Source organism: Enoplosus armatus, chromosome 13 (assembly GCF_043641665.1).
Source record: "Enoplosus armatus isolate fEnoArm2 chromosome 13, fEnoArm2.hap1, whole genome shotgun sequence".
In the NCBI taxonomy this organism is placed as follows: domain Eukaryota; kingdom Metazoa; phylum Chordata; class Actinopteri; order Centrarchiformes; family Enoplosidae; genus Enoplosus; species Enoplosus armatus.
This window is the reverse complement of record NC_092192.1, coordinates 20,541,604-20,561,669: the sequence shown is the minus strand read 5'-3', so window position 1 is coordinate 20,561,669 and position 20,066 is coordinate 20,541,604. Positions and strand designations below refer to the sequence as shown.

General features: G+C 45.0%; 1 protein-coding gene across 1 annotated transcript in view; it reads right to left on the bottom strand.

The window, feature by feature from the left end:
- The window catches only part of auts2a (activator of transcription and developmental regulator AUTS2 a), a 282,785-nt gene that overhangs the window by 79,259 nt on the left and 183,460 nt on the right, over positions 1-20,066 (bottom strand). Inside the window, exon 4 of the mRNA XM_070917000.1 lies at positions 15,524-15,553. Within this exon, the coding sequence (XP_070773101.1) occupies positions 15,524-15,553 (30 nt within the window). The remainder of the gene's footprint in view (positions 1-15,523; positions 15,554-20,066) is intronic.

Here is a 20,066-nt window from a genome sequence, read left to right as displayed (position 1 = left end):
GCTGTTAAATTGCCTGTCCCCCCCCTCCTCTTCCTTCTCTGCTACCCCCACCTCCCAAGCCCCAGTCACACCTCACGATCCTCATCTGTCCTCCTTTGCACCACAGTATTTATTGAAAAGCAAGCTGGGCTGGAGCCAAAGCCAGTGGTGAGTGTTTATAGGGCATTCAGGACCGAGGATATCCCCCTCAAGCTTGTCCCATTCTCACACGCTGACCTTTACCTCAGCAGATAGACAGATGACACATCCTTCATGTTATTTGTGAAGGAAGTCACCATATGACAAACGGGGATGCCATATGACCACAGATGGCTTTTCATAACAGACGCTGACTGGGGTAATATGAATAAGAAAGTGATGGAGTCAGTTTGTCACCAACCGGGCATGGGCAGAGCAGAGGAGCTCATGGTTCAAAGGCTCTTATTACGCCCCCCGAGGAACAATATGTTCTGATTTGTTGCATTTGCTTCTTGACAATGCGCCAAAATGGTAGGCCTGATTGAGCTTCCTGAGGTATTTTGAAAGACCAAAGCCAGTATTTTTCCTTGAGTGCTCAGCAAGCTGCTGTTTGTTCCTCTTCTCTATCACTGTGCAATCTTAAATTTAACAGAACAATAGAAAAACACTCAGGTTTAACTCTAGTGCTAATCGCACTTCAGTTCAGTCTCAGGGCCACAATCACGCCGGCAATGATCTACCACATTCACATCGAACACTTCAATTGTTTCTTATAGGGTAGATCTGGATTGGCTAAACGACGACGTCCCGCTATTCATAAATGTTTCCGTGCCTCTACGTTGAAGTCATCGTTACTCATGCCTTGAGAAATTACAGCTCGGAGACAGAAATCATCTCCAGCTGCTCTCTGGTGGTTTCAACCTCTATTCAACAGGATCAGCTTTCTCAAACTCACCCACGTCTCACAGCTGCTTGATTAATTGCATTTTCATCTGGGAAATGAATCCAAGACTGGTCAAACAACCATTTTGCTGTATAAAGAGGCTGAGCTAAAACAAACAGCAGCACAGACCAACAGCCTCAGCTGCCTCTAGTGGCTCTACTCTGTGCTCTGGCATTGGCAGTGGAAGCTTCTCGAACTAGAGCCTGGGCCTGGCAGCATGCACTGGCAGCGATGATTTACAACAGCATTTAAGTGAATCTAATAAGCGGAGTGAATGCTTCCCGTCGCTTTGGCATGGCCCGTGCTTGGGCCCTAATCATTCAAATATTTTGGCAAAAGGCAATGCCCCGCTTCTCTCCAAAAGAGAATAATGAGACACGGAGCTCTTAATCACAGCAGATCAGTTCAAATAAATGAAAAGAGAATCAAAAGCATTCTTTGCCGAGGCAGCCCCTCTCTCTGTCCAAATGAGCTGACAGACGGCCAGATCTGGGAGATGGAGATTTACCCAGGAGATAGAGCAGATTTTCCATGATTCGTGAAGCAGTGTCTCACTCTGGCAGAAACTTATTCTGGAAGAAACGAGGGACAGCTTTTGTACCATTTTTCTTGAACTTGGATGTTCAGAGTAATTATATACAGCATGCGCACATATACAGACGTACGAACACAAATATTCGGACTAGCCCAAGCAAATGATGCCCCGCGATCTTCGCAGCTTTTTAATCAAGCACTCCTCCACGCTTGTTCTCCTATCACACCTCAGATGCTTTCTGGAAACCCACGCAAAGCGACGCGGTAGCTCTGACACCTCATCCAAACTCAATAATTCACCATGCTTTCACTTGCCAATTCTTCCCTCTGCCAATCTGAAACGCTTCCACACACTCCGCTTGCTGAGACAGCGCTCTAACAAACGATGCTGTCAGTTAACAAGATGGAAAAACATTCTGTTAATTTTTTCTCTCCCTCTTTCCCTCCCTTCCTCCGCGAGGAGTCTTGATGTGCATAGACGAGGGCTGGATCACAGCTTGCCTGGGGGAAGCCTGACACAAGACAGGCTGCCGCTGACATGATGAGCCTCGAGACTGCTGGCAAATTCTTGTGATGTCACTTCCCGCTCTCGACAGCTCTGACACCCTGGCGTGGGGTACTGGGAAGACTAGGAATGGAGGGAGCTGCTGTAGCGCTGGTGGAGGTGGTGTTTGGGAAGGGGAAGCGGCGGGTGGGGGCTTGATGAGAAGAAACACTGGTGCGTCGACTGCGCGGCTCTTCTGTTTTCTTTAATGTTCCCGCTTTTATCAGCAGTCGGAGCTGTCAGCGGTAATCACGCTTGTAGTGAAGAGCTGCAGAGACGATAAGCCCGGCCTGTCAGCGCCGCATCCACCGCGGCAGACATATGCTGCTGCCGCTCTCTGTGTCTTTCTTTATGCATGATGGCACTCTCCCCAGAGAGAGGAGGGGAAAAAAGCACAGAAAGAGGTGGATCAACCTCACCGGGAAGATGGAGGGAAAACTATCATCACTATATCGATCTTCCTTAAACTGGGGTGTGTTGTGTGTTGTGTGTGTGTGTGCGTGCGTCATTTGTAACAGTACAGTGATCCTATAATACAAAGCAGCACAGCATAGACACCAACATGCCTCTTATGGCAGTATTATATGAATACTACAGTGGTGAAATAGAAGCTAGAACATCATTAGTATGATATGGTAACAAAATTCTCACTACAGACAAACTACTGATTATTGACATGGTCTTTGAATGCCACAGACTAAGTCTACCTTGAATTTCTTTTCAATAAACATTGTCTCATGAAAAAGGTAGAAGGGAGCTGCTTCCTGTTGCAGCTTCATGTGAGGAGGCTGGTGTGTCACTAATAACTGTCACATCAATCTGCAGAGATGTTGACAAATGTGGCCCTGTGTCAAAGCTGGTGCAGTCTATTTTATGGCTACAAGGCATGATCATTACAGACATGAATAGTAATTACATGCACAGAAAACATGGGAGCGCTGCGGTCGCACCATATGCATGACAGGTGGCGCGCGACATAAATAATGGAACGTGTGGCAGTCAAAAGTCACCAGGCATTCGGTTACCAATTATCCTTCTCTTGTGAGCATTAAAGTGCTGTGCATTGTTTACCGTTACCATAATTGAATAATAATGCCATGGCCCCACCTGTTCTCTGTGTAGGGTAGATACTCTTTGGTTGGAATAAATGAGCTGTGCTCTCCTTCTTCCTCCCTCCTCCTCTCCCTCTCTCGCTGACAATGGGGCTGAGAGGCCTGCCCTCGCAATGGCCATTAAAATAATGTGGCCTAACCTGAGCAGGGGTTAACCAGCTAATGTCCTCAGTACTGCTCCTCTGTGGACATGAATAATGCAGATCGGGCTCCTAAACAAGCACACAAATGAATCTATAAATCACCCAGGTCAGGGCAATCTTATTAGCCCCCCCCCCCCCCCCCCTTCCCCAGCTCTCTCTCTGATTCGTCCCTGTCAGGCTCCTGCTGAGGGAGCTTCCTTGTATAAACATGCAGTTAAATGTCCTGTTGGTTTAATAGATAGGATGTGGACTAACAACACAGACACACTGCCATGCAGACTTGAATGCATTATGCAGCAGCTTACCTGTCCCCTTTTTCATACTGAGGTGTTTAAGAATACAACATTGTTAAAACATTCTGGTTGATTTGGATTGCATTATCTTTTTAAAAGATCCTAATATCTTATTCTTATAAATATTTTGTATTTCCTGCCACTTCATCAAAACTTAACATCGTGTTCCAGATCTTCTCTAATGTATTACATGACTCTGCATAAGTTAAATAATAAATTATTGCGTTCATTCCCTGTACATGCAATGAGATATTTTCTCATAGAATAGATATTAAGTCGATATTTTATGATGTGCGCGGCCATTTCTCAAAACATTTTGCTAACATTGGCATCCTCTGTATTACCAGTCCAGCACCAATTTTAAAAGAGAAACATTTTTCTCATTTTTCAAAAAGCATTTATTGTTATTGTTGTAAACACATGCTGAGCTAATGTCTTACCACAATGGCACTTATGGTTATTCTAATCCTCCTGGAATTGGGGCATAACAAGCAAATCATAACCAATGTGTGGAGCAATGCTGTGGGGACAATGCAAATAGAAAACAAGGAATCTCAGCTAATTACAATAATGAGAAACAGGAAACAAACCTCAGCAGTTTACTTCCCAGATGTTGCTGGAATAAAGTGTGAGGAAAAGAGATAAGTTACGGGGTGAGGAACGCTCGACAGTGTCTCTGTATACAGTGAGAGTGGATCAATATGGATTTCATGTATAGTCGCAGATGAATTACCGAAACAAGCACAACCAACAAAGCCGTGCACTTAAATCTTCCACTTGTCCCCTAGTCACGCCTGAATAACCTTCTGAGGGATCAGCATGAGTTTCACTATTCATTCCAAGATTTAGGAGGTGACACCCCCCCTACCCAGCCCCAACCAGTCAATTTCAACACTATTATCACCTCTAAGAAATATATTCTTTAATAACTCTTCCTACACATCCCGTGGGTCCCAAAGATTGACCGCCCCCCGTCAAAAGAGCATATGAACAGGCTCCTGGGAGTTAGGTCACTGCTGGACACAAGAAAGGGAGGATGATGTTTGTATGTGTGCATGCATGTGCGCAGTGATCAAGGGAGCACAGCAGTTTAGTTCACATACACAACTAACCCCATTTCATTTGTCAAATCTTGTATACGCTCCTCCATACTCCATCAAACAAAGCCACTGCTAGCTCACGGAGTCATTTCCCTCTCTCCCAATTACAAATGAGTCCATTAGTGTGTCTGCAGTGAGCCCTGCGCTGTCTCCCAGTAATGGCTTGTGAGATTTCCATCATAATCATAATGGCTCCCAGAGCAGCCATGAGTGCAGATGGAAGGTCGCTCATAGGTAATGAGCTATCTCACCACCCAAAGGGCACATGTCTTTTGCTTTGTTATTTAGAACTGTGTGCCTGTGACTTGGTGCTTGCGCACTCTCATGTCATGTTTCTATGTATGGAGATGCAGAGGCGGATTTAGGAAAAGGGAGAATATACATAGTCTTGATGATGCGTGCGCCTGCAGATGCTAAATCACATAACTCAAGCCGATACATGACAGCTCACACCAAATGCCAAATGTCTCCCTCCCCTGGTTGTGTAGCTTTGCTCAGCAGAAATATCATTATGGCCGGCAGTGTCGGTATGACTCACCTCCACTTGCCATTCGAAACATATCATATTCTTTTCTCTGGCCTCGGAGCGCGGCAGCCAGCACATCTGCATCTTCTGCCAATTATTCTCTGAATGCTGGTCTTGGTAACATTTTCAGAGTGTGTGTGTGTGTGCTCACTGTACTAGTGAGCTGGCTGTCTGCGTAACCACGGGGCATGTGGGACTGGGTGGCATGGGCTGATCCAGCACTCGCTCTGCCTATGCTTAATAGACCAGAGAGCTATGTGTTGTTGCGATGCGGCGTCATACCACTGAAGTAACCTGACATTTTAATGTTTGATGTCGGTCTCATAAAGGCTTTGGTGTTTGCTTGTACAAACTTTCATGTGAGCAATCAATGAAGGGTAATCACAGCGGCAACATTGGTCTCCAGAGTTTTATATAGGAAGACATACGCCTGTATGGGGATTTACTTTGTTCCTGTAATGCTAGTTTCTAACCAGTTTATATGCTCTAGTAGCCACGACTCACTCATTTTCTACATCAGAGAGAGGCACAGCTATTAGAACTAGAGTAGATGGATTTCTCCAAAATTGTCCTGGGTGTTCCACCATGTTACAACATAATATGCTCAATTGTTAATGGTGGTGAGAATGATCCGTGGGCAGACCTCTAGGATTGGGTCTGCCCCCACAGTCTGGCAATTCAAAGACAGCTAACATCCTACTGTGCTGAATCAAAAGGAATGGAGTATTTACTGCTTATGCAGCCTTTTTTTTTTACATTAGCCATTAGGGTGTTGTAATGATAGAGAAATATACATAAGGGTCAGCCACAGTTCTACACTTAAGTTCAGCAGCTCCCGGGAGGTCTGCCATCTCCCTCGGCTTTAATTTGAAATCATTCAGAGGCAAAATGGTAGCTGTTTGATTTATCCCTTATTACATTGCTTCTTAAGAATCTGTCAGGCAGCCTCATGAATTCATTCATCTCCATAAGCTTTCTCAGCACCACTTAGGCCTTGTGTAATCTGGGTGAGACCCCTTATCACTTCATTTGCACAAGCAGGAGACTATCAATTCCTGTCCAGTATCTGGGCCAGGGGAATTAGACCAGAGGTTTGGATGTGTCCAGACCAAGCTGCAGTGACAAGAAAGTGATTACACATTGAAACACCATGCAGGCCCTCCAATTCACACCCTATATTTACAATATCAGTGAGCATTAATTAAATACATTTGCTGCTATATTGCTTACACTCTTTTCAGTGTAGATCACAATCGACAGGCAATTTTCCACCATGAGTCATTGATGTATTGCCACTGTGAAAAGAGAGACACTCAAAGGCATTTAGCTGGTGCCTAGCTCCACACAGCAGCCTCATAAAGCCTGACAATGGCTGAGCTTAATAAGAAACAGAATGGATCCCATGAGTGTGGAGGACCCATCAAGCTGGGGAATTTCATTTAATTTCCCCGGGGCCGTCTATGTCTTGTACACATAATTAGAGCCCAACATGCAATGCTCCTTGTGTTTTGTCAATAATTCCCCAAGGAGCAATCAGGACAAGGGTTGGACATGCCTCTGTGACCTGGGCTACTTGCAACAAGCTCAGCCACCTAATTACACTGCCTCTAACAAGCAGTGTGGTGGTGGTGGTGGCGGTTGCAAGGGATGGATGTGGGGGGGGGGGACCGGCCTGAGCCCAGGAGCCGACAGCGTACAGCCTCTCCTCAGAGCCCCTGATGTCATTAGGATTGTTTGTGGCTGCCGCCATGCATGCTGGGACTGTGTTGTCATTCTGACAAGCCTGTTTTCTATTTCCCTCATTTAGGATCCTCTTCTGTAGTGACTCACTGCCTCTGGTGGCTTACACAGCAGGAGATTAGGGATATGGTCCTCTACAGCAGTTATTTGCTTGTGAGACTTATCCAATACATTTCTGTTGAGTATAATACTGTATTTTATGTCCATGACCACAAAAGATCCAAAGGCCAAAAGATCATTAGAAGACTATGCTAGCCGATCCAAAAGTTGATCCGTCACAAAGAAGCAATATTCTGTCGGAGTTGTTGCCCTTGCAGCATAAGAACCTGTTTCTGTGCATAAAACTATGTTCACAGATCTTTTGGGGGTGAGAAGTTTGCTAAATTTGTTCGTCAACATTTTTACTACATTATCTCTGCCATAGACTGCATTACAGACCCTGTGACCCCGTTCATTTGGTGTAATTTACAGTCTTTGTGTTGAGTGCGCTGCGTTTGCTTTAGTCATCAGACAAATCGCAGACAGAGGAATCCTGCTTTGGCTGCAGGGATAAAGCCATTTTCTGTGGGTGAGCTGAGGTTGCTGTGGAGAGTGGAAGAACACGGAGCCAGGAGCCAGTCAATTCTGAAGCAAGGTGCCTGCAGAAATCATTGGCTTGACAAAAGGGCAATGAGGGGCAGAGGGTTTGTGCGAGAGTCACTGGCCCAGTTGCTGGGGGGGCTTATGTGCAGGTGAGCCAGGCCTTGACTGACATCCGCCGAGCGCAGCGAGAAAGTTTAACCTTGGCGCGTTGGTGAACTCACTCTCAGGAGGGAGAGAGGGCAGATAGAGAGACAGTGAGGGATGAAGACAGTGCATGTGAGAAAAGAGATAGGCGCTGCGAAGGGCTTTCTGCATAACAACAACCAATTCTTTTTCATAAGCGGCCTGTTTCCAGAGACACTGGTTTGAACCCAAGGTCTTACTCCATGCATTATTAAAGACCGGTAACTGGCAACACTGCCTCATAAATAGAGATGAAGACAGACACCCGAGGAGCCGGGGCGCTGCTCATTCTTGATCGGCCACAAATCCACCGGCCTAACATGACCCAGAAGGTTCTACATACACAGTGCGCCAAAGCACACTCGTCTACCCATCAGCCCTCTGTTTTGTTTCTGTCATTGCACCTGACAAATGGCACCGCATGGAGTAAGTTCATTAATGCGCAGGTCAATGTTGTAAAAAATGTATATAATTTAGTTCTACTCAACATGTTTGGCAGCATGGGAGTTATTTTTGGCTTAGAGCTTTGGCCAATTTTAGCAATGCTGCTAAAACAACATTAGTGACATTATTAGAAATATGGGGAGAGCTAATGATGTGCTTAACAGATGGCTCTGAAAATACTTCAATCAGTTACTAAGAATAATATGCCATGGCTTCTACATCCTATCGGTAAAGGAGTCTTGCTGCAAGATGACTAATTGTTATGTCACTCGTGCACAACTTCAGCAGTGGAAAATACCTGCTAAATTGTGGCCTTACTTTTCTTCGATATATACTGGCCTTAACATTTCTTTAACTGCCATTTTGTTTCCACTCCAAAGCCTCTCTGTATGTGGCCAGTCTCATAAAGTCTTTGATATATGTACACAATTTGCCTGAGACATTTTTCTTTTCCAGGTCAAGAAAGATGGAAATGGCTTTTTCTTTCCCCAGGAGTGAACATCTCAGTCAAACAGCATATTTATGGTTTTTGTTGCTGATAGAATTATTTTCCATTCCCTGTGTTCTCAGCTTGTGTTGGGAATTGAATCATTGCCTTTGAAACATGATTCACTGCTGTGACTCCCCCCCCCCCCCCCTCCTTCAATTTCAAGGACTTGCTTGAAGCTATCAATAAGCATCAGGAGGTATTCTAAAAAGCGATAGCAAAGCCTTTTATGGATGCAAAAAATTTTTAGATTGCAGTCCACATGCTTTTGAATAAAGGTGCATTTGAGTGTCAGCACCTTTATAAAGAACAACCATAACACTACTGTGTCAATAATCAGCGTGGGTCAAAACACTTCATGTCATGACTTTCGTAATTTGGCTTCTTTTGGTCATTCAACAAATATTTAACAGATACATACCAGACTTGCAGCAGAGTGTACATATTACTGAAGTGCCTGGGAAAGGTCTCATATGAACTCAGACATGTCTGATAAATACAGAGAAACAGGAATTTTATACTGTACACGCCTTATCAGACCTAAGCCGGTTCTGCATGCAGATTAAATGCCAATTGTAAGCAATTATGTAAATAGTGAGTTTCATGGAAACTGTGAAACTAGAATTAAATGACGATCCTCCACTCTTTATTTTCATCATATGCAATCTTTTTGTCAGGCGACTGACAGCAACGATTGTCAAATTGGAAGGTTTTCGCGTCAAATCGTGTCTTCCTTAATGACACGTCTTGATACTCAGATGCAAAGAGGTCCACAAAGTTGGGAAGCTTTCATCATATGACGTAAAACTTGAAGGCTATTTACTAATCTTCTAAAAGCTTTGAAGGCCTTATTTGCTTTTGTCATGTCCCAGGATTTTCAATGCCTATTGGAACCCTTAAAAACGTTCATCGGTATAGCTAGTGACACGGAACGGCCTTTCTTTCATTTAACCATTTCAATTTAAATGTTGTAAACTATAAAAGGCTTGAACAGACAACTGATGGTACAAACACAACATTAATGACATGTAAAACTTAATTCATCAAAACAGGTAAGGAAGACCAGCAAAATGATCAAACCGAGCTTTAAGCAAATTTCACCTCCACATCTCAAAATAAGCCTGAGAATTCTCAATACAAATCACATCCACAGAATTACACATCAGCACGCTAGAGCACACACCCAGCAATGGTGTAAAAAGTGTAAATTAAGTAAAAACAAGATACAATCTGTTGGTAGGGGAATATAACAGGCAATATAAATAACCTGTGAAGTGCATTGACAGGCTGACATTACCAGTGTGTCAGTTGAGGGGTAAAATGTCTCCCCGGACCCTCTCTCCTTTGGCCTTACGCCCTGCAGTGTCATTACTGTATTGCTGGGTGGAGGGGCAGGATGAGCTGCACTACAAGGGAGGCTGGGAGAGGGGAAGGAGAAGGGGAGGTTACGGGGGGAGGACAGGCGTGTGTATGTTTGCGTATGTGTGGGACTGTCTGGGGAGTACTGCTGCCTGCTGACCTGGTCATCCATCAGACAGGGTCCATCCATCCAAGCCCCTCCCCCCCGCCCCCACCCACCCAGGGCCCATCAACGTGGCTCTCTGCCAGGCCTGGAATCTCCACATTAATTTCTCATCTGTGGCGCCCTAATGAGCTCCGCCTGCTCATCCACCTCTGAGACCCTACTGATTATCAGACAGGGGGACGACCATTTGTCAATGGCAAGAGGTGGCATTTACATCGCTGACCTTGCTGCCAAGGAGAGAGGAATCCAAATGGGGGAGGAAAGAGAAGAGTAGGAAAGAATAGAAAAGAATAGGAAAGCAATCCACAGCTTTAGAGCGCCACACTGTTTGCCATCACAAGCACTGCCATATGTAAAGATCTCTATTCATGGAAATGAAGGTGGGGTGGTTTTATGCAAGTGTCCAAACGCCCATCTATCTGTCTGTCGGTCCTTGGTGAAAACTGCTTGAGCGGACAAACCTTTAAGTGTAATCATTTTTTTGCTTAAAGCATTTCTCAGAGGGGAATATGCTTGTTCCTTTTCTTTGCATCTCTGTTTTGTGTGTGTGTGTGTGTGTGTGTGTGTGTGTGTGTGTGTGTGTGTGTGGAGGCTCGGGGTTGGCTGCGGAGGTGAGCTGTGGGCCTGTGTGCACGCGTCTCAGAGGGAGCAGGGATTTGCCGGTTATTGGATGGAGGGGAGCGGTGTAGGTCTGTGACACCCGCTAACCTTGGCCAGGGCTACTGGGACTCTGGGGGTATCCATCACTGTGGCAGCCCCGAGACCCAGACCGGGGGAAAAGCCACAGAAGTTGCTGGGGGAGGGAAAAAAAGCTAGTAAAAATTTAATGCACTCCGCAGAGCGGTCATGTCATACTTGGTTATGGAAAATAATCCCAGATGCCTGCAGTGCTAAAATGGAGCTGTAATGTGCTCGCCTCCTAACCCGGCCTGACAGCCATGATGTACGACTACCATTACCGGAAAATATCACTTCAACTAACCCGTGATCCGGCTCCGCTAAGGGTCATATTATCCATGAGGAACAAATTACACTCCCCCAAAGTAAATACAAATTTCCTACACTGACTGGGTACAAAGCACAGAGGGGGGAGGGGGCAGGCGGGAACGTTACCTATGACAACGCTCTGCAGAGTGACAAGGATGATAAAGTACATGACAAATCACTGGCTGACAGGGTACTCTAGTGCAATCAGCCTCAGCCTCGGCCTAGCGAGCACCCACTCAAGCCTGTAAACACTACTCTCTTCCTTTGGAGGGGGCAAAACACATAATCTTTTAACGCTGACAAGTTGTTCTCTCCTTTTTATTACTCATCCTTCCCACTGCGATGGAAAGAGGGAGGGTTCGGGGGGGGGGAGGAGGAGGATATAAAATGGTTTTATGTACAGTGCTGCAGAGTGATTGAGAAACTCGACTCTTCTGCTGTAATTGCCTGAGGGCAAACACAGCAAAACAATAAAGGAAGAGAAACAGCAAATATATTACCAGTTCAGATCTTTATTTTATGTCAAGGACAAACAGGTTCTCTCGGCTGCTCTAAAGCACCCACTTAGATCCCTCGCCTCCAATAAGAGCAAAGCACAGCAAATCAGCACAGCACTCCGTTGCATGGCCATTAATAAGAAGCAAAGCATTTTCAAAATGGCATTTACAGCTTGTGGCTGCTGATAGAGCGAGTAAATAACACTTAGGAAAGGTGTGGTCTCTATAAAAAAAAAAAAAAAAAAGCCCAGAGGCAAGGGAAAGGGAAATAAAAAAAAAGCTACTGTGTGATAAAGTCCTGCAGATTACTGGATGGAGTCATTGTCTTCACAAAAGGCAAAAGTAACACCACTGATGAACAGCTAAGATGGAAAAAGCACTTGAGCACTCGCAGATATTCATACTAAAGTGTTTGACTGGCAGTTTCAAGGTGCCACTTACTAGCAAAAATCACTTAAGCATTAGCGAGTCCAGACAGAGTGAGTGCCTGAGCACTCTTGACAATATTACAAAGACTGCTAAGACAAGGTGCAGAGATTTGCCGCTGCTAGATTATAATCAAAAACGACTAATGTTGAGCTAATGTTTCAGTGCGTACATTTTTGAAAAGAAAGTAAAATCAAAGAGGCACGGAGCATTTACATTCATAAAAAAAGTATTTTGCAGTACGTGTGCTACTTTTCCCTTTCAGAGCTCTGAATTGCACACATGCTGAGGCTAAGGGGATATTTCACAGCCCCCCTAAAAGGTCTCACTAGGTGGAAAAGCTGTTGGTGTTAACTATACCATGAAACAAGGCAATGTTATTGGGGCTTTGGCAGATGCACACGAAAGACACCTGAGGCTATGGAGCTCTTTTCAGTGTGCTCCCGGGCCAGTAAAGCAGAGCATCGTAACTGGGAACAAGCTGCTCCAAATGAACAGGCCAGTCCTGCCTGGACCTAATAAAAATGACCACCTGATCCTGCCTAGATCCACCAAAAGAGTGTGGAGCGGATGAGTGCAAGAGCATATTTTGCTGACTGTCTGTGTTTCAGGAGTGAAAGATTGTCCAAGCCACATAAGAATATACGAATGAGGTGAGCTGTAAATGGTGAGGCACAAATGCGTTACTCCAGTTTCTGTGGGGTTTTGTGACGGTAAGGAACCACACATGTAGAGACGTGCACCAAGATCCTCAATCAACAACATTAATTATTAAATATTCAACACACATACAGTAGTTCCATCACGTTTTTCACACGTGGTATAGACCCTTAAAGCAGAAGTATTCACCGTTCTCTTCTCATTACCTGAGCTCTGATTGGACTGCTTGATATCGGCAGAGAGAAAAGAAGATTGGCGCTAATGGGGACCTTAGCAGAGATGCTAATGATGACGCATATCGAGCTAACACCAGATACTGACTGCAGTGAGCCTGCCTCCTACCTGTCTCCCACTATGCCATTAACATGTCATGTTGGAGAGGGCCCATCCTACAGGTCACTTTATAATGAGCAAATGCTCTGGCAGTTTCCAACACATGCAGGCAGACACACACACATGCACGCACACACACACACACACACACACACACACACACACACACACACACATAAACACATGAGCAGGATTGTGTGCACGCATACTCTGAGATGCGAATAACTGTCTCTTATCAGAGTCTGGCAGCTCCTGCCGACACGGCAGAGGCCTTCTACACCAGGCAGAACATGATTTCTCCTGGGAACACTTTTTCCATTTCCTGCTTTTGAAGGGTAACTAAATAAGCCACGTTCGTCCTCATCTGAATACATTTGACCCATTAAAACGACTCTGCTCTCCAGCGTCCTTCTCTGCTGCGGTGTTGTAAAGTAGACCGCCTCGCCCACAGAATGCAAATGACAGTGGCAGTGGGCGTAGTGTGCCCGGCGCCTGGCAGGAGCAGATAGTGGCAGAGGTGACGTGGACTGGGGAGGGGGTAAAAGTGTTGAGTGGGAGCTCCAATTACTCCCTCACAATGAGCAAGAACACATGAGTCAGCCCCTGTCATAGGGGTCCCCTATTTACTAATTCACTCCTCTCTTACTTTAACACACAATTAATCAATGACAGGAAGGTGTAGTTGGCGCTGTTCATCAGGAGCGTAACGTGAGCCAGGGTGAATTAATACAGTCACTGGGGGGATTACAGCTTACCATGCGCTCTCTCTCTCTTCCCGAAACAAAAAGGAATTGCCACCGAGACAGGAGCAATTTAAATCGACAACACTGAGTAATGACTCAATTTGCTGCACAGTCTAAACACCACAAGCAAACGGCATTACTAAATCATTAGAGTGGATCTAGATCTCTAGTTAGAAGAGATTGGATAATATGGTTGCTCTTGGAATCTATGAGGTACGCTCAAACTGAATACCCAGAAATTATAAATGGAGCTGCACCAAATACTATAAAGAAGGCTAAAACCAAACTTGTAAGGTACTTACAAGCACTTAAATGTCGATAAACTTTGCTTACACCAAAATTTTATCTGCAGCCATTCTAAACTATACAACTGTACTTTCTAAGACCAACAAACAATGATGTTTTACATATTTACATTTTTATCAATTCTAATTGCCATCTAGTCTGAGAATGTGATCTCGCCAGTAGTCAAAGGTTTGGTAGCCTTGTTAGATTGGCCAAAAATAATTGGGGTGAATCAGACTTCACTTCAAGACGCTCTTGGAGAGTTGAAAATGAAAATGGTGGAGCATGCAACACATTAGAATCTCCTAACCATCTGCAACACAGTTTTAGCTCAGCCATGATGATGCTGCATTAGCATGCACGAGTGCAGATTCTGATTACATGTGATACAAAAAGCTGCACATGATCCACATCTATTCTAGCTTGTGAATAATTCTATTTGCCAACAAAACTGTTTTCTTGCTCAGCTCGCATGAGCTTTTTCAACATTATTAATGCTTTTGTATTGATTTCTAGAATTTGTACTTGCTGTTTTGCTTAGGACCAAGTATCTCTAATACTCGCTTTTATAGTCCCAAGATGACAAGAACTAGCAATGTAGGTGAGACTATATCCTTTCCTCAAGTCACCATCAGCCCAACTTTCAAACCAGTATACTGTACTGTGTCTTCTGGTCCATTACTCCAGACTGCAAGAAACCGCCTGAAGTGAGTGATTCCATGATGTTTTCCGTATCGCCACCATCAGGCCAAACCTGGGTTCGCCTTACAAAACCAATCTGCCCATTTCAAGTGAACACGTTCCTTTTTTTCGACTGTGTTTCCCAGCAATTTTTGTGTGTGTGTGAAATTGCAACTGTAACAAAAGTGACAAAACTGAAACTCTTGAACCTCTCACCTCTCAGCAAATATAAGACGGTGTTACACCACAGGATGTTGCTATAGATCTTGACAGTGATTGAGATTATAGGAACAGACGTAAGCAATGAACAGCCAATTACAGGGAGTCCGTTACTTATAATTAGCAAAAGAGTGTGTCTCAAAAACAGAGAGGCAGATATGCAAATAGACAGATAGACATATCGGAAGATAGGTAGATGGATAGATATGGCACAAGATATACAAATACAAGCACTGTGCTTCATACTGTAGATATGCTAGTCAGTGTTTTAAGCAAAAGCCCCTCAGCACCCTCAGCCCTGGCTGTCACAGCAGTCTCATTTAAATGTCATCTAAATCCTAAAAACCCAGAACAGTTCGATTTAGATTTTGCACATCATTAAGTCATTTATAATTAACGCACAGCTAATTAAGGCTTTCTCATAGTTATTAACAGGATGTTTAATTCTAATTACATTAAATTCTCAGCCTTAAAGAAAGTCTAATATTTGAATTTTATTGAAACCCAATAAACGGTGCCTGAAATGATCCAAGCACATTTAATAGTATATGAAAAACCACAGTGAATGGCAGGCTTACCTTGTCGTCTTGGTCACTCTCGGTGTCACACTGCAAAAAGAAAAACACAAAAGGAAAAGGTGAAAATGAGGAATAATATATCTACATCCTTGTTTTACAACTGTCCCTGCCTGGATTGTACAACACAATGTTTCAACACATGTGAGTGCCGTAATCTAATGTGCCTTTGCAAACAGGACATCTTATCAGCTCTTTAATGACAAACTTATCATATACTCATATCCAGTGTCGGAATATCATCAGATCCCTTCATTAGCTGACACAAGCGCTGGAATGTGAAACAAAGCAGATTTCTCATGAGCAGCCGTGCCCTTGTTAACATTGAAACCTATGTGAAATTCAGACGGAGCTGGAATCTCTAAACACTAACTGCCACTAGAATTATAATTCCACAATGTCTGTTCCTGCTTGAGGCTGGGAATGGAGAAATGACAAGAAGAGGAAGGGAACTTTGTAATGGAGGGAGGAAAAAGTGGTTGGATTTCATTTTTTCTTTCCAATTTCAATTTCAAGGTCCACTTAATTCTTTATCAACTAATTAGTGTGATGCTGGGTGACTGGCGGCCCTCAACGTTGTGCATATGGCTGAGGTGCAGAGAAGCACTGGAGTCGGTAATGAAGAAGGCACTGGGGGGGAATATGGGCAGGGGTTGGCACAGTGAGAGTGTGTGTGTAGGCGGGGGGGGGGGGGGGGGGACCGGGAGTGCAGGGAGGGGTTGGTGGGTGTCGATTAAAGAAGGGAGGGAGTGAAGGAAGGGGATGAAATGATTGACAACTCAGGGAGTGAGCGACAGAAGGCCCTGACAATATTTCTGTCTCTCCCTATTTTTTGCTTCCATCTCTTGTTTTTTGCTGATCTGGGTCCCTGCAGAGCTCAAAGGTAGCTGGCTGGGCTGGTGGCTGGTCTGTTTCTGAGAATGGACGGTAAAAAAAAAAAAGGGGCATTGCGAGCTCAGCAGGAGCACAGCATCCAATTTACAGGCCTGTCCCACACGGCCCCAGGGGCCGCCCGCGGCACACTGCCATGATGGTCAGCTCCAGCAGCTCATAAATTATGCAGAGGCAATAAACGCACTGGGCAAACACTCCTCAGACGTTTCCCTGCTCTCCATTTCTCTCTCACTCTCTTTCTCCACCACCCACAACATTCCACCCCCCAGTTTAATACAGTGTGCAGAGAGCCAGCAGCCCTATAGACTGTGAGCTGGAAGAATAAATAAAGGTATTGAAAGATGAGTGCAGCTTCTGATTACATGTGAACGTCAGGGTAATACAGAAAGCTGCACACTGTGTGCTTTTATGCACATGTACTCGAGCTCGTGGAGAAATGGGCGTGTCGGCCACGTATCGCTCTCTCTTGCGGCCTCCCACACAGGACTGACTAATGCAGCAGCAGACAAGATCTGATGAGCAGTATTAGCCGTCTCAACTGCTTCCATGTATTCAGGCCTCTCAGAATGTGACGACAGTAATGTGACCAAGCACTCATTAGCTGCCACACTGTACGACCGGGAACACAGGCATGCAAGGGGTTCAAATAATGGACATCATTTTAGTTTTTCCACTGTGTTGTGATCCATAAAAAAACACTACTAGCCTTTCTTTCTCATGTTCCCTTTTTTTGCTCTCCCTCCTTCCCCCCGTTCCCTCGGTGTGCAGCCAATTGCTTTGATTGCCTAGATAGAAGCCGGCTGGAATGGCTCGCCCTTGCTTGTGAAGCAAATGGAACATGCTAATGGAACTCATCGTATTACCCGATGCAAAAGTGCCATAGCTCATTACTTTAAGATAAAAGGATATCATTGTAGACGGCAAGCAGAATTGACTTTCTGTGCTGCGACTTGATGATGATTTAATCAACTGCTCTCTTTCACTTCTCATCCCCGTGCCTGTCGCTTTCGCAGGTGCCACTAAACGAAGCACTCACACGGCTAGTGGGGGAGAGAAAAGAAAAGAAATTGCTGTCATTATTTTTTTTTCCCTAGGAATAGAGGTATGCAAATTTCCCAGAGCGACAAAGGGTGGAAAAAAGGGGAAACTTAATAAAATGGAAATACCTTTATAATGAGCAAAGTAAAAAATCCTGAGATCAGGCCTGACAGGCAAGGGCAGGCAATTTGATCGTCCTTACAGTGCAGACGCCAAAAGCTCCCTCGAACTCGCTGCTTAAGTACAGAGCAAAAAGTAACAAATACTGATATCTCTAAAAGATAAAAAAAAAACACACATCTCAGGCGTACAAACAAGCCAGAGCTGTCACTCATTGATAAGTGATCATAGTGAACTAATGCGTTGCCTCATGCATAAAGCAACCTGAGGCGGGGGAGAAGAATCCCTGCATATCTGGAATTTTTCCCTCCTTGTATTTCTACTCACTGACTCCTACATTAGAAACAGAGACGGAAAGCTAGAAAGTCTCGGCTTTGCACTCGGCAGATGGAAACGTCGTGAATGATTGGTAGACCTCATCATTAATAACTGAGGTATGGTATTGTTTTAGGAGGTAAGCATGAGCTCAAACATTCAGTTATTGCTACTGACGGGCGAGTGAGAATAAATGAGCAGAGGTATGGTTAGCTGTAATGTCAAAAACACTTTATACAAATCCTGAGAGGCCATGTCTAATGAAAAGACTTATGTCAGAGGTTTAAAATGACTGGCAAAAATGAATATATTGTGCTGAGGAAAGAAAAAAAAAAACACAATCACAATGGTGCTATTGAGATCAGTGGCGTTAGATCACTGACAGGCTGAGGTAGGAAATGGGTCTTACTTAAAGCAACAGTCATGTACAATAAGGAAACCATTAGTCCAAGGAGGGGGCTGACAAAGAAAAGTGATCTACCCAGGCCCACTGCTATTTACACAGGGCCGGCATTATACTGTACAGCTAGACCCTAGTGTTAAGTTTAAGTAACACAGGAATGTCAAACATTAGCTTCAGCTCTAAGAGCTGTTGATGTTGGCTTGTATCCGGAGCACTTCTGATTGCCCCTCTGCTCTCACCCGGGCCTCTCTTTTGGCTGAGTGCTCTTACAAATTTCCCTACGCGCTGTCCAAGCATCGAGCCTTTTGTTTATATTGGTCTGAAAGTAGGAGTCAATTATTCTTGTCCTAAATCCTCTCCAGCTGAGAGTAATACTGGTCCAATACAAGGGGAACATAAGGAGCCATGGGCTGAATGCTAAATGATGCAGCTATGCTATCGTCCGCAGCAGCAGGGCTCACCAAAGTCTCCTGCCTGAACTACCCGCAGAAAAATGTCTGTACTGAAGAGGTAACCACATCACACAAGGATGCGTGCTTAGAAAGTATGCCATGTTCCCTTTTCCAACATAACTTCCTGGAAATCTAGTGGTCCACAAAGGAAAAAAATGATATGTGTTAATGAGTGTGTTTAACAGGCTTATTATAATTTCATATCTGCCGTCTCCGGTTATACAACTTGTCTCCAATCTAATATTTTCTTGAATGGCATCTTCTTAAGTCTGGCGCTGTGATGGATGCGTGTTGTCGGCCCCATGAGTGACATTAGCCTCAGGTTATGCTGGTTGCTAGCCATGAACTTAGAATTAATTATGGTTGGTATGGGCCTTATTAAAGCGCCCCCTTGCACAGAGGATGGTGTCTGTTTATCAGCCTGAGCCAGGTTATCCTGCAGGATGGCTGAAGGGGTTAAAGCCCAGTGAAGAAGCCAACCTGCCTGCATGCCTGGGAGCTGGAAAGACAGCATGAAGGAGGGCAGCCATTGCCAGGGTCAGCTCTGACAGTGCCAATTGGATGTGCTGTCGTCAAGTGCTCCTCGTTCCCTCCTCCTAACAGCTCCTTCCTGATATAGCTGCGCGTCCTGATGGTTTTCTGATGCAAACAGTCACATGGCAAAATGGTTTTCTCCCCTCCCGCTGCATCTTCCTCCATCTGCTGCTGGGGCCTGGGTGCCGCCGACCGCCTGCCTGTCACAGCGTGCGTGGAAATTAGCTGGGGAGGAGGTGCTCGCTTGTGCTAATTACATTTTAATCATTGGAAATGTGTTGGCAAATCAAGCCTTGATTGCCATCTTGGAGCCCAGTGCTCCTCTCTGCAGGTTGGGGATGGAGGGATTGGGGGGTTGTGGGGCTAGAATATGGCTGAGCCCAGACTCGCCAAGCTGGACGCCTCACACTCCACCGCAGCTTGATATGGCTGCATGCCTGGCCTACCACTGGGTAGAGGCTGTGCCACATTATTCATGGGGAATAGACGAAGACCAGGATGGCGAAATGGGGATCTGTGCCATTCTTATTCTCAAATCTCCCACTCACACCTCCCGTGTCCCTCTCTCTTTCTCACCCACACATTACACAGTCTGCCAGTCCCGCCGCTGTGAATTGAGGAACAACAAATAGAGCCGGGCAGGAGGAGACTGATGAGCTCAGGGTTTGCTACACAGCACCTGCTTTGGCACACAAAGCTGGAGCAGCAGGCCCCTTCACAATACGCTCACCAATGAGTTTCTTATAACACAGAATCCAAAAAAATGAAACTGACTTTCGACTAAATGGGA